The following is a 14,503-nucleotide window of genomic DNA, read 5'->3' as shown; positions in this document are numbered from 1 at the left end:
TTAGCGATGTACTTGATTTAGCGGACTCTGCGTACCGCCAAAATCGCTAATCAGAATACACCGCTAAATGTAATACGTTTACAGTATTAGGGATGCATGGCAGTAGAATACAGAATTGCTAATCCGTTAACCAAAATACGTTCTGACTGATTAACCTATTTTTAACACATTTTTTTTCCCAAACTTTGTACACTTTTTCTGGAATAGCTACACTGCATACTGTCATAACATTACGTGATCCAAGTTTATGAGACGCTTTATAAGTGTATTTTAAAGTACGAGGGTTTATCAAAAAGTTCGTGGACTGAGGCTATAAAATCAGCACTATGTTGTCTGAGCTTACAAAATTTATAAGGAACATAAAACAACAACAAAAAAAGAAATATTGAAAATTCTATCTTGATACGTTCATTATTTCCCAAATTATTGTAAAATAAAAATGACATTATATGATCACCCGGCGCCATCACCTTTTAGTTTCATGATGTCCGACAAGTCATTCTTTTTCAATGTCCGCTTCTACCTTGTACACTTATATTTATACACAACATGACACCCTGATAAGGTTCAGATTTATTAAGTTGAACCAATAAATATATACATTTTAACACTACATACACAGCATATTTACATTACAAAAGAGCAAAATAACAATATTGATGAGATTCCCTAGAGCTGAGTAAGTACTTCAATCCATCTTGTTTATATGACTTAACAATGTCATGAACAGCGGCTTTCAATGCATATACATTATTGCAAATGGATTTATATACTGGGAGAGATCCTCGCTTGATTGTGCCAGCATATTTTGTTTTTTGGAATTCAATATAGCTAAAACACATGATCAACGTCATTATTTGACATGATTAATTTTTAAAACCTTGACTACAAATCGACATTAACTCTGCATTCCTTTTCTCTCTGAATTTTTTTGGCATTAAAAACAAGTAATCTGGATGCATATTATAATTTTCTCCATAGCCAGTTTAAACATTTCCTATGTGTATACCAGTGTTTCCAGAGACAAAAGTTTATAGAATGTTGGAAAAGGAACCCCCCCTCCCTTTTTGACATCATTTCACGGCAATATTTTTTTGGAATACTCCATGTAAAATTTATGACAAAGTTTCATAGAACTTCCAGAATGAGGTAAAAATACCATATTTTATGGGCCATTAGTGTCCCAACACACACCTGAATTAATGGGATTTTTGGATGTCAAATTCTCATATCAAAATAGTTTTTCTTAGTTACACTTAGGTGGAAAAAACATCGTTTTCGAGGTTGTGTCGCCTGGACATACCATTGCTTACAAAAACATTACTAATTTATTGAAAAATAAAATTATGATTTGTGGTTTATTCTATAGATAGAAAGATGATTTTAACTACCGGTAGATGTTTTAAAAATCATTGATGTACTAAAGCAGTTTTAATTTTATGGCGCTAGTCCACAAACTTTTTGATAGCCCCTCGTATATGTCTTCAAACATTTTCTTTACAGAGAATCTTGATAAATGTAAATCTCAATCACAATCTTTAAAATGAATGTTGCAAGGACAAAGAAATGCGAACGATAGTATTGTTCTCCTGAATACCTCAGAGTCAATTTTCAAAAGTTAAGATATTCATATGATTTTTAATATGTATATTTAATGGATTTTCATAAAACATTTTTTATTTGGGAAAACAATGAGAGATAACTCTAGAATTTTTGTAAAACTCGTTCACTATAGAAATCAATGGAAAACTGAAACATTTTCTTCCCCTGCGGGAATCAAGGGTTAGCACTCCTACTTCTTTTCTCAGTTGTGAAATTGCGAGTTAATTTTAATTTCTAGTCTCAAAATTTTTTTTTGGTCACAAATTCGACCATTTTAAACGTAACTTGGAGCGCTGGTTTAAGGGCTAGATACTTTGTTAATTTCAGTTTTAAGCATTTAGATACCTTTGTATCGCTTATTCTTTTATACCCTTGGTAGTTTATTGTAAATTTATGATAGATGATGATTTACAAAATCCAATCTACATTTTGGTTATGAAATTAATAACATTAGGAACTTTAAATTGTTGTTGACAATGATGGGACAACAAGGAAACAACTTAATTCAGCTCCTGAACCACCTCTTTGCCAGACGAGATAATGTTATTGATTATTCAATTCACTAATTGGCATCTATTACTGTAGTACTCATCTAATAAAAAAAGAATTCGAAGAAATACCATCTAAAAGTATGTCTGAGAATTTTGGTATACTGTAAGTTGTTTTAATTCCACGGTGTTAAAATTTCATGATATCTCAAAAAGTACCAACTGCGATGGTTTTAATTTGACGCTACAAGAAATTAATTCACAATTTCGTATAAGCATTTAAACGTTTTTAAAAATTAACAATGACATTCACGGTGGGTTTAATTTTGCGGAAAAATAAATCACGAACATAGCGAAATTAAAACCATATTGATTATTTGCCAATTTGCAGTATTTTGCTTAGAAAAATAACAAATTTTTTTCATATGTTATCTTTCCAAAACCCCTGGTAATATATTCTGATTTTTTATCTAAGAATATTTTAGTGGACCTTCATTTTAGATTAAAAATTTCTAGAAAAACTTAACCAACAGGTAATGTACGTTACAAATGACCTTGGAGAATTCCATTTCCTTTACATATAGACCAAGTCTATGATTAATTCTTTTGTGCACACTACTGAAAAAGATCTGTTTCACTATTTATAGTAAAAAGTTCTATTTGTGTATATCTATACTAGTCTGCATAAAAATTTTCTATACTAGTCTGCATAAAAATTTTGAAGACAAAGAAAAAATACCAGGAACTTTGGTGATAAAAGGAAACCCAAAAAACTTCTGGTATTATAATCAATAAGGCAGCAGGAAGAAATAACAGAACAAAGTCAGCAACAGTGGAGTGTGTATCCTTTGCTGCTCCCTCAAACTGACAATGGCTTCCAATTCATCATCAGACATGTAAGTAAATCCGAATAAAATCTACAATTCAGAGAGGTCTTGTCATTAAAGCTTGTAGTTAAATGAAAGAAATTTCTCTTTTTTTTCAGTGAGCTAGCTATATGCAACATTTGTCAGAGTCGGTATACGAAGGACTGTGCTGTATTGTAGGAACCTCACGAGTTGTAGCCATGAGGAGAGATGTGGTGGATATTGTGGAGATAGTAGGAAACCAATTACTAAAGAATTTTCATAAAATGTTAAGTGGAAGTCAGAAAGAAGGCTTACGATTGAAAGGATCTGACTTTGACAACATGATATGGACAACACACGACAAAGTGATATGGAATTTATCTCAGACTAGATATCATCAGGAAGTTAGACAAAGATTAATTCTAGCGGATGTCAGACATAGTCCTCCAGGATTCGCTTTACTTCAGGCATTGATTATACCCAGAGAAAATAAATTTGATATTTCAGAACCAGTTTTTATTTCATTGGTCTTTATGAAAGGTATATAGTACATTTCTAGTTCAAAATACATACAGAATTTCGGTAGTTGGCTTGACTTTACAGATAAACCTGATTCTTTTATGCATGGTCCATGTGTCAGTGGAGTGAGTTATAACGGTGTAGAATATGATTTTGCCTACTGTTTTGCTAGTGATTTTTGGCCTCCATCTGCTTCCTCATGGATTGACAGATGTCACTCTTGGCCCCAGCCTGCTGTTGTTAATGATGTAGTAAAAAGTGGATGTCACTTTGTACCAATTGGACATAAACTAGGAAACCATCCAGATGAAGAATGGAGAATTTCTTTCTCTCTGGCAGAACAAAAACTTGTCTATGCAATGAACCATTGTCAATTACTTGTGTATGGACTCCTTAAAATATCATTAAAGGAAGTATTTTACATAATGCTTGGGAATAGCTGTAACTTACTGTGTTCCTATCATATGAAGACAGCAATATTCTGGGTGCTCCAACAAAACTTTATTCCTTACTGGCATCCACAAAATCTCCTGGAGTGTTTCTGGGTATGCTTTAAGCTCATCCTTAAATGGGTCTACGAGGGTATCTGTCCTAACTTTTTTATTCCAGAAAACAACATGTGTCTTCAAAATATCTATGGTGAAGCACAAAAGAATTTATTCAATGGATTACATACACTCTATCTGAGGGGAATATCATTTCTGCTATTCAGTCCCTCAATTAGGCCTTATCTTGTTATTTATGTTCTTCAAAATCCTAGACTCTACATTTGTACAGATGAATGTACTATCATTTCTGAGTTTGATTTTGAAATGAAACTATTTAAGGAGATTAAGGGACAAGCAAGATTACATGTACCTGTAGCAGACTTCAATACATTTATGAAAGCCTTAAACATAATAGAACAACTCTATATCAATGGTTCTTCCCTCTCTCCATACCATTTTTTTACATTAAAGAGACTTAGAGTGGTGGCACTTCAAAATACTACTTTCTTATTACACATGCACATTAACTCTGGTGCAATTAACAAATTGAGGTATAGTGCTGACAAATTAGCCCGAAATATGCTTAAATTAGCAGCCAAGACTGACTGTATTTCTGACCTGTTGTACCTTGGAATTTATTATTACAAGACATTTAGATTTAAGGAAGCTTTATCTGTTATAAAAAAGACAAAAGACAAGTTAGCACAACCTTATTTGGTGTATGAAAGTTATACCGAAGCTTTTGGAGAACATACTTGGTCTGCAACAATGAGAGAGACTCGAGCAATTGAAATAATACTTTTCAATAAAATCTGTTATATCAATGAATTAATGCCAGAACAAGAGTCTAGTTTACAGAATAGATCAGGAGTATTAGTGATTAATGTCCACATATTTTCACACATGTTAGAATTCTTTTGCTATTGCAACATTGACCCAATAAAAGCAAAATCAGCATTAGATGATCTTCAAAACATTGTATACAATTATCAGGGGTTTAACCATAAAGAATTGAGGGACATTGTCTGGCAAATTCTTGGGATATGCCAACAGATGGCAGGGGAGCTGCAGGCTGCTCTACACTCTTACCAACAATCCCTCCAGTATAAATACCACGGAATACAAAGAGCTACACTAATGAGAGTACAAAGTCTACACTGTGAAGGTGGTCTATAAACTCAAGGAGTGAAAGTGAAAACATGTTCCAACATTTCCATGTGATTCCAAGGTAATCATATACGGGTTGAAGAATCCTTCAAATTCATGGGAATTCAAAAACCATATGCAATGATCAAGCATCAATAGAAAACAAAATGATTAAAAAACTGACATAGTCAGAGAGGCCAAGGGCTGTTAAAAGACTAAGAAGACATACATGTACATTCAGACTTACATGTGCGTGTATACAGACAAAGTGATATGACCGATAAATTTATAACAACCTGTCTCTTATTGTAAAGTTCTTTTGTGTAAAATTTTGTGAAAATGTATCTTAAGTTTGAAAACTGTTTGAGTTATCAGGTCAAACCAAAAGTGTTGAAGATCAAATAAAAAGACAGAAGGACAGCTGATGGACAATGTGATTCCTATAACCCCTCAAAACTTAGTTTGCAGGGGGTATAATAAATAAAAAAAGGTTTATTTCAAAGTATCATGTTGCAAAATATTTCATCCGAGGTATCCTTAGATATACTCATGTTGATTTAACATCTCTTTTCATTCCTCAATTAGAGTTTCAGAATAACTGCAACAATGACTTTGAGAGGTTACACTCTTAATTAAAAATAGACTTCACAACCCTATAAGGATTTTCAGGCATGTTAATATTGACTTAATAGTAGGTGGAATGTATAAACCCATACTAAAATTCATACAACTCTGTTATAAAATTTAGGGCTGGGTATTGGCCCAAGATTTCGTATTGCGATATATTGCGATATTTTAAACTGTATTGCGATATGTATTGCAATATTTTTAATGTAATTTAAATGGCATTTTCTTACTATGTTTAATTAAATTTACATGCAGAATGTACATAACTATGATAAATAACCAACGCGTAAAAAAATCTTGTTGATTTCATTTAAGTTATATTCTGAAATGTTCCTACAAAGCAACTTCTGTCTTACTGTTTGGCTTAAGAACAAACTTTCATACATTCATTTCTATATTTAATGACAAAATTCCTAAATCTAAGCATATTGCTAATATATCGATATTACAAAATCGTATTGCGATAAGATATTTTCGTCATTGTATTGCAATATATTGAAATAGCGATATTATTGCCCAGCCCTAATAAAATTATGAATATAAAAGAATGTATAGAAAATTATTTGGACATATGCACCCCACTAAAGACTTTCTTTCCAAAAGTAACCCTGTATCATTATCTTTTGCACAATATATCTCCTACTAGTCTGTAAATAGACAGCTATGGACAGATGGATGATCAGAAAAGCTCAACTGAGCTTTAATCAACTCAGGTGAGCTAAAGGCCTTCTCATCATTACTTGCACCTAATAAATCTAGCAATCTAATTAAAATTAGATGTTAGATCCACTCGCATACTTGCCACACTAACATCTAACAACATCTCATAGAGGATCATGTCAGCTAGAGGTCAAATTCGGAACAGCTCTAGACTTATTGGCCTCAACAATATACAATGATTTTGCAGGCAACAATTTGATTGGCTGAAGGAATCTGACCTCTGACGTGACCCTCTTTGGGATGTTGTTAGATGTTAGTGTAGTGAGTATGCGAGCGGATCTAACATCTACAGGGTGGTGACAAAAGTGAGTAAAATTTCCGCCATTTTGAATTCTGATTTCCGAAATCGCGCTAATGCAAATAAAGTATTCAATACATATACAGCTTCAAAAGTTGTTGTTGTCATTTATAAGAATGATTTTTGGTACGACTGTGTAAGCTCTTCAGTGTAAGGAGGTACAAGCGTCTGTTTCTACTTTAGACCGCCATTAGTTTACAATGGATACGAAACGACAGGAAATCAAAGAGACAAAAACAATTATTTTGGAGTTAATTGACAGCGGTTTCAAACAAAGTGAAATATCTAAAGTATTGAAAATAAGTCCAGCAACAATATGTAGGTTTTTGAAGTGGTATCAAGACAGCGGGTCTATTGAAAACCGCCATCAATCTGTGATTAGTCAAAAATTTTCTAGTTCATGGGGAAGTAATTTTGTTCACATGTTGTGTTGTGGTACATCTCTTGCTTATCATGTAAATGGTCCCGGGTTCAAATCCTGGACATTCCATATTCTTTTTTTTTAAATATATTTTCAGGTCACCTGAGTAACTCAGGTGACCTATTGCTATCTGTTTTCGTCCGTCGTCATGCGTCGTGTGTCGTGTGTTAACATTTGAACATTTTCATCTTCTTCTCTGCAACCACTGACCCAATTTCAACCAAATTTGGCACAAAGCATCTATGGGTGAAGGGGAACAAAAATTGTGAATTTCATGGTCCCTGCCCCCCTGGGGCCTGGGGGGTGGGGCAAAAACCACTAAAATTAATGCAATCTTGAAAAATCTTCTTCTTTACTCCTGGACATCAAGCAGGCAAACTGTTGGCATGAATGTAATGAGCATTGAGTCCTCTACCAAAATTGTGAAATTCATGGCCCCAGGGTCAGGGGTTCTAGTGCTAGGGTGGGGCTACATAGATTATATAGTGAAAATGCATTATTTCTTTGAAAATCTTCTTCTCTGCTACTGGGTATTAAATAAACTAACTAAGAACATAATAATGATGAGCAAGAGTGCCTCTTCCAGATTTGTGAATTTTATGGCCCCAGGGTCAGGGGTTCTGGTGTTAGGGCGGGGCTCTATAGATTATGTATTAAAAATGCATTTAATCTTTGAAAATCTTCTTCTCTGCTTCTGGATATCAAATAAACTAACTAAGCACATAGTTATGATGAGCAAGAGTGCCTTTTCCAAAATTGTGAATTTTATGGCCCCAGGGTCAGGGGTTCTGGTGTTAGGGTGGGGCTCTATTGATTATATAGTAAAAATACAATAATTCTTTGAAAATATTTTCTTTTGCGTCTGGGTTTTATGCCAACGATTCAAGTATATATATTTATGATGAACAAAGGTGCATCTAGCAACGTGGTTTTTTTAGGCCCCCAGGGTCAGAGGGGGGGGGGGTTACATAGTCTGAAAATAAATTAATGCTTTGAAATCTGCTCTTTGGTATTAATAAACCATTTTATGATAAAATTTGCAAAATTTTGAAATATGTGGCCCCTGGGTCAGTGGTTCCTTTGGGGTGAGGTGCACAACTGGGTATAAAGTGGAAGTGCATTTTCTCTTTGTTACAATTATGCTGTATAATTTGAATTCCTCCCGTTTTAAATTTGCCCAATCAAGAAGAGGGCAAAAGGGGGAAAATAAAATGGAGGCGAAAATTTCCCTGTATACAGTATATTTAAGAACTCATAATTTTAAAGAAATAGAATATATTGTGTCTATGAAAATTTTGGTCAGTATTGGTTGCATCTTAACAAAGTTATAAACATTGTCTACGACTTTTTCGGACAACCCTCATATATATTTAATAATTGTACAAATTCAGTCAGGGGGGATACAGTCCCCAAATCCCCCAACTGTGCATGTTCTTCTTTTTCCCTAAGCGGGGGACACAATGAAAAATATCAAAGAAAAAAGGCTGGCTTCATATGCTGAAAACTCTCAAATTTCATCATCTTTTGCTGTACTAGTACTCTTCTAACAAAAATAGAAGAAATACCACTGTTACAACGCACTTTGAAAAATTACGCACTTTGAAAAATTTTTTCAAAGTGCATTAATTTTTGGGACCAGGTTAACGCACTTTGAAAAATTTTTTCAAAGTGCGTTGAATTTGGGACCAAATCAACGCACTTTGAAAAATTTTTTCAAAGTGCGTTAAAACTGTACATCATAATTTTACACCATGTAAACATTTAACGCACTTTGAAAAAATTTTCATGAAACAAAAGGAATTAGACTTATATTTTAGAAATAGACAACAGTATTATCCCCTTGCAACGTATGATGGGATATAGTGATGCGATTATGTGTGTTATTACTTTATGTGTATGCTAGTTTTTTCTGTGTGGAATTGACGTAATTTGTATCGGGATCTTTTTTGGGAAGGAATGCTCCGCTTTGCGGTGCCCTTACTTTGATGTGTTTTTTTCTAAAAACTGATGGATTGAAGAAAACCAAGAAACGGAAAACGAAGAAAAGACTGGCTGAATTAAGGTCTATCAGCTCAACAAATTGAAATTTTGTTCTTTTAAATCTCAAAGTCTATTTATGTTCATTTTCAGGAAAATCAGAATTTTAATAACTAGCTGTAAATTCCTTATTTTTCGCGAGTAATTTTTATCGCGAACTGGCTCTCAAACGTCAAATCGCTAGAATTATAATTCGCGAATGAACGGTTTATTAACAGATTTTACATAGATTTAAGCACCAGAAAAATAAAAGCGAGAAATATTTTTTTTCGTGAGTGTGATTCTCGCGAAATTAAGCAAAAATCAATTCCTCGCTTATATTAAGGAATCTACAGTACCTGTCTGCTTTTCGATGTTAATTTGATACCATATCTGATAATCTCTCTGTTAAACTCCAGGTGTTTAAAAACACAAGTTTTGCCAAAATTATAGAGTTATTTCTCTTTGGTATCCCAAATAAGTAAGGTTTTATGAAAATTCATATAAATATCTATAAATTTTTTTAGAATCATTCCAATATGTTAACATTTGAGAATTGACTAAGAGATAGGCGGAAGAACAATACTATCGTTCGTAGTTCTTTACGACATTGAATGTTGACCTTTTGACCCCAAATTCAAAAGGGGTCTCCCTAAGGCCACAGGGATTCTGTTATGTTAAATTTCATTGCAAATGTTCAAAGGGTTGGCGAGATATCGTGTGGAAACGAAAGCGTTACAGAAAGACGGATGGACGGACATCTAGACAGACAGATAGACCCAAATTAATATCTCCCACTTTTCAAGCTGGGACAAAAAGTATCAAATCAGGTTCAAATGATAATTTATCATACCTAAGATTTGTAGGAATATTCATTCAATATTGACTAAGCCATGCAGAATTTTTTTTTCAAAGTGCGTTAATATGGTCGATATTAACGCACTTTGAAAAAAAAATTATTTTTTCAAAGTGCGTTAACCTGGTCCCAAAATTTAACGCACTTTGAAAAATTTTTTCAAAGTGCGTAATTTTTTCAAAGTGCGTTGCCACATACCATCTAAAATCATATTTGAGAATTTTGCTTTTCATGTATTTTGCATAGAAAATCACCAAGTTTTCATCATTTGTTATCTTTCCAAAACCCCTATAGTTAATATATTCTGATTTTCTTAGAAAGAATATGTTAGTGGCCTGGAGCTTCATTTTAAATTCTTGGAAAAATACCAAGAACAGGTAATGTACATTGCAAATTACTTATTAAGTATTTGATAATTTTCCTTTACATATAGACCTAGTCTATTATTAATTCTTTTGTGCAAGCTAGTGAAAAAGATCTGTTACTATTTATAGTAAAAAGTTTTATTTGTGTATATCTATTCTAGTCTGCATAAAAATTTTAGAGACAAAAAATAATATCAGCTAGGGGAAAAGGGTGATAAAAGGAAACCCAAAAAACTCATGGTATTATGATTAATAAGACAGCAGGAAGGAAAAATACAAAGCAAGTCATTAACAGTGGAGTGTGCATCCTAAGCTGCACCCTCAAACTGACAATGGCTTCCAATTCATCATCAGATATGTAAGTAAATCTTAATAAAATCTACAATTCAGAGAGGTCTTGCCATCAAATCTTGTAATTAAATGAAAGAAATTTCTTCTTTTTTTTTTTTTTCAGTGAGCTAGCTATGCAACATTTGTCAGAGTCGGTATACTTAGGACTGTGTCATAAAGTGGGAACCTCACGAGTTGTAGTCATGAGAAGAGATGTGATAGACATTGTAGAGATAGTGAACAATCAAGTATACAGGGACTTTCATAAAATGCTAAGTGGAAGTCAGAGAGAAGGATTTAAATTAAAAGGAGCTGATTTTGACACTATGATATGGAGAAAAGAGGACAAAGTGATATGGAATTTATCTCAGACTAGGCATTATCAGGAAGTCAAAAATGTAGAAGGAGTAGTTGTGAAATTAATTCTTGCGGATGTCAGTCATAGTCCTCCAGGATTCACATTACTTCAGGCATTGATACCCAGAGTAAATACAATAATATGTATTCCAGAAGCAGTTTTTATGGCATTGGTCTTTATGAATGGTAGATATTACATTTCTAGCACAAAATACAGACAATATAGTAGTTGCCTTGACTCTATTAATGCACGTGCTTCTTTTATGCATGGTCCATGTGTCAGTGGGGTGCTTTTTGATGGTGAAGAATATGATCATGCCCACTGTTTTGCCTGTGACTTTTGGCCTCCCTCTGCTTCCTCGTGGATTGACAGATGTCACTCTTGGCCCCAGCCTGCTGTTGTTTATGATGTAGTAAAAAGTGGATGTCACATTGTACCAATTGGACATAAACTAGGAAACCATCCAGATGAAGAATGGAGAATTTCTTTCTCTCTGGCAGAACAAAAACTTGTCTACACGATGAACCACTGTCAATTACTAGTGTATGGACTCCTTAAAATATCATTGAAAGAGATATTTCATGAAATACTTGGAGAAAGTAGTAAGTTATTGTGTTCGTATCATATGAAGACAGCAGTATTCTGGGTGCTCCAACAAAACATAGTACCCTACTGGCATCCAAAAAATCTCCTGGAGTGTTTCTGGGTCTGCTTCAAGCTCATCCTTAAATGGGTCCATGAGGGGGTCTGTCCTAACTTTTTTATTCCAGACAACAACATGTTTCTTCATAATATCTATGGCGAAGTACAGAAGAATTTATTCAATGAACTATATACACTGTATCAGAGGGGAATATCATTTCTGCTGTTCAGTTCCTCAATTAAGCCTTATCTTGTTAACGTTCTTCAGAGTCCTAGACTGAACATTTGTACAGATGAGTGTACTATAATTTCTGAGCTTGATTTTGATTTGAAATTATTTGTTGAGATTAGGGAAAAAGTAAGCTTACCTTTAATAGACTTCAATGGATGCATGAAAGTCTTGCACATGATAGAACAACACAATTTCAATGGTTCTTCCCTCTCTCAGTACCAATTTTTTACATTACAAAAACTTAAAGTGTTAGCCCTTCAGATTACTACGTTTATATTACATATGTACATTAACTTTAGTTCAATTAACAAATTTAAGTATAGTGCTGATAAATTAGCCCTTTACATGCTTAAATTAGCAGCCAAGACTGGCTGTATTTCTGACCTGTTGTACCTGGGAATTTATTATTACAAGACATTCAGATTTAAGGAAGCTTTATCTGTTATAAAAATGACAAAAGGCAAGATTGCCCAACCATATTTGATGTATAAGATTTATACTGAGGCTGTTGGGGAACAGGCCTGGTCTTCAAAAATGAGGGAGGATCTAGCAGTTAACATTAGGCTTTTCAATGAAATCTGTTACATCAATGAATTACTGCCAGAACAAAGGTCTGGTTTACTGAATGAATCAGCTGGATTAGTGATTGATACCCGCACATTTTCACACATGCTAGAATTCCTTTGCTATTGCAACACTGACCCAATAAAAGCAAAATCAGCATTAGATCATTTACAAAATATTGTATACAAATATCAGGGGTTTAATCACGAAGAAATGATGGACATTAACTGGCAAATTCTTGGGATATGCCAACAGATGGCAGGGGATCTGCAGGCTGCTCTATACTCTTACCAACAATCCCTCCAGTATAAATTCCATGGAATACAAACAGCTACACTAATGAGGATAAAAAGTTTACACTGTGAAGGTGGTCTATAAACTCATGGAGTGAAAGTGAAACAAGTACCAACATTTCTGTGATTCTAAGGTAGTCATATACTGATTGATGAATCCTTCAAATTCATGGGAATTCAGAACCATGCACTGATCAAGCATCAATAGAAAAACATGTTTAGAAAACCTACCCAGTCAAAGAGACTAAAAGGGCTGTTAAAAAAAGATGAACATGTACATTCAGACTTACACATGTCTGTATACAGACAAAGTGATATGACCGATAAATTTAAAACAATCTGTCTCTTATTGTAAAGTTCTTTCATGTAAAATTTTGTGAAAATGGACAATGTGATTCCTATAACCCCTCAAAACTTAGTTTGCAGGGGGCATAATAAATAAAAAATAGTTTATTTCAAAGTATCATGTTGCAAAATATTTCATCCAAGGTATTCTTAGATATACTCATGTTGCTTTAACATCTCTTTTCATTCCACAATTAGAGTTTCAGAATAACTACAACAATGACTTTGAGAGGTTAAACTCTTAAAATAGACTTAACCCAAAAGGATTTTCAGGCATGTTAATATTGACTTAATAGTCAGTAGAATGTATAAACCCATACTAAAATTCATACAACTCTGTTATAAATTTATGAATACAAAAGAATTAGGGATGTCAACGAGTACCAGGTTAACCAGGTACTCGATCGAACGTCCGGGTATCAAATACTACAATCGGTACTCGGTTAATCGGAATATATTTTTGAATGTTTCTAAGCTCATTTATTAATGCATTGAAACATCGGTTTTAAAACGTAAGATGTTCATTGTATTTGTATATACAGTAATAATTAGGGTTTTCTACACCTCTAAATGACCGTTATTGCCCGAGGCAGTGTTTATACCGTAATTATGGTGACCAAACACCTGGTACCTGGCTTTTCTCACCTTCGACTGTCTTCTACCCTTATTTTTTGTTTGCTTTAATGATTTGTTTTCACTGAACATCGTTTAAGGTCTATTATGTTTAAATAAATTAGATAATTTTGTCAATTCTATAAGAAGCCGTAAATTCTCAGGAAAAGAGACAGATGATGTTATACATGTGAATGAATTGTTGATATGGTTGTGTTTGATTACATGCCAATTAATTCAAATGGTTGAAGGCAAAGGCTTTAAAAACTGATATCCATCATTGCATCAAACTACAATATACCGTCCCGTAATACTATAAAATATAGGATCGAAAACATGTACAAAGATCGTTAATCCGCTCTGTTATACATGTAGGAGAATTATCTAATAAATAAATTGATCTTTGAAAAAATCTTTCATTAAATTTTGTCTCATCAGGCATGAAGTGCTTATAATTATTACATCAGATTTACGGGTAAACCTCCCATCGGAGCATACAGTTTTATTTCTACAAGAGTTTACAATGTTTTACAGTTATAAATGTTACTTGTTCGTATTTATTTACACTTTTACCGAATACCCGGGTACTCGATCAGAAAAACGTCCTAGTAACCAAGTATTTAAAAAAAATTGATCGATTTGACATCCCTGAAAAGAATTTATAGAAAATTATTTGGACATATGCACCCCACTAAAGACTTTCTTTCCAAAAGTAACCCAGTATCATTATCTT

The 14,503-nt window shown here is 33.6% G+C and overlaps 2 protein-coding genes across 2 annotated transcripts; both read left to right on the top strand.

The window, feature by feature from the left end:
* The first annotated feature begins 3,087 nt into the window (after window positions 1–3,087).
* Window positions 3,088–5,121, top strand: LOC134278765 (uncharacterized). Its single transcript, XM_062761056.1, has 2 exons — window positions 3,088–3,405; window positions 3,514–5,121. Exons 1-2 carry the CDS (start codon window positions 3,088–3,090, stop codon window positions 5,119–5,121), a joined length of 1,926 nt encoding a protein of 641 aa, XP_062617040.1.
* A 5,614-nt stretch (window positions 5,122–10,735) lies between these two features.
* LOC134278764 (uncharacterized) lies at window positions 10,736–12,898 on the top strand. Its single transcript, XM_062761055.1, has 2 exons — window positions 10,736–10,752; window positions 10,849–12,898. The coding sequence occupies exon 2, from the start codon at window positions 10,859–10,861 to the stop codon at window positions 12,896–12,898; it is 2,040 nt and encodes a 679-aa protein (XP_062617039.1). The 5' UTR covers window positions 10,736–10,752; window positions 10,849–10,858.
* Window positions 12,899–14,503: the final 1,605 nt, after the last annotated feature.

This window comes from Saccostrea cucullata, unplaced genomic scaffold (genome assembly GCF_032062105.1).
Source record: "Saccostrea cucullata isolate Sc308-1 unplaced genomic scaffold, CSIRO_AGI_Scuc_v1 ctg6463, whole genome shotgun sequence".
NCBI lineage: Eukaryota > Metazoa > Mollusca > Bivalvia > Ostreida > Ostreidae > Saccostrea > Saccostrea cuccullata.
The sequence above is the reverse complement of the archived record's forward strand: the minus strand, read 5'-3'. Positions and strand labels throughout refer to the sequence as shown.

Coding starts and splice junctions, on each gene's coding strand:
- LOC134278765 (XM_062761056.1), top strand. CDS start 3,088: ATGCAACATTTGTCAGAGTCGGTATACGAAGGACTGTGCTGTATTGTA. Junction 3,406..3,513: donor CAGGATTCGCTTTACTTCAG/GCATTGATTATA, acceptor AAATACATACAG/AATTTCGGTAGTTGGCTTGA.
- LOC134278764 (XM_062761055.1), top strand. CDS start 10,859: ATGCAACATTTGTCAGAGTCGGTATACTTAGGACTGTGTCATAAAGTG.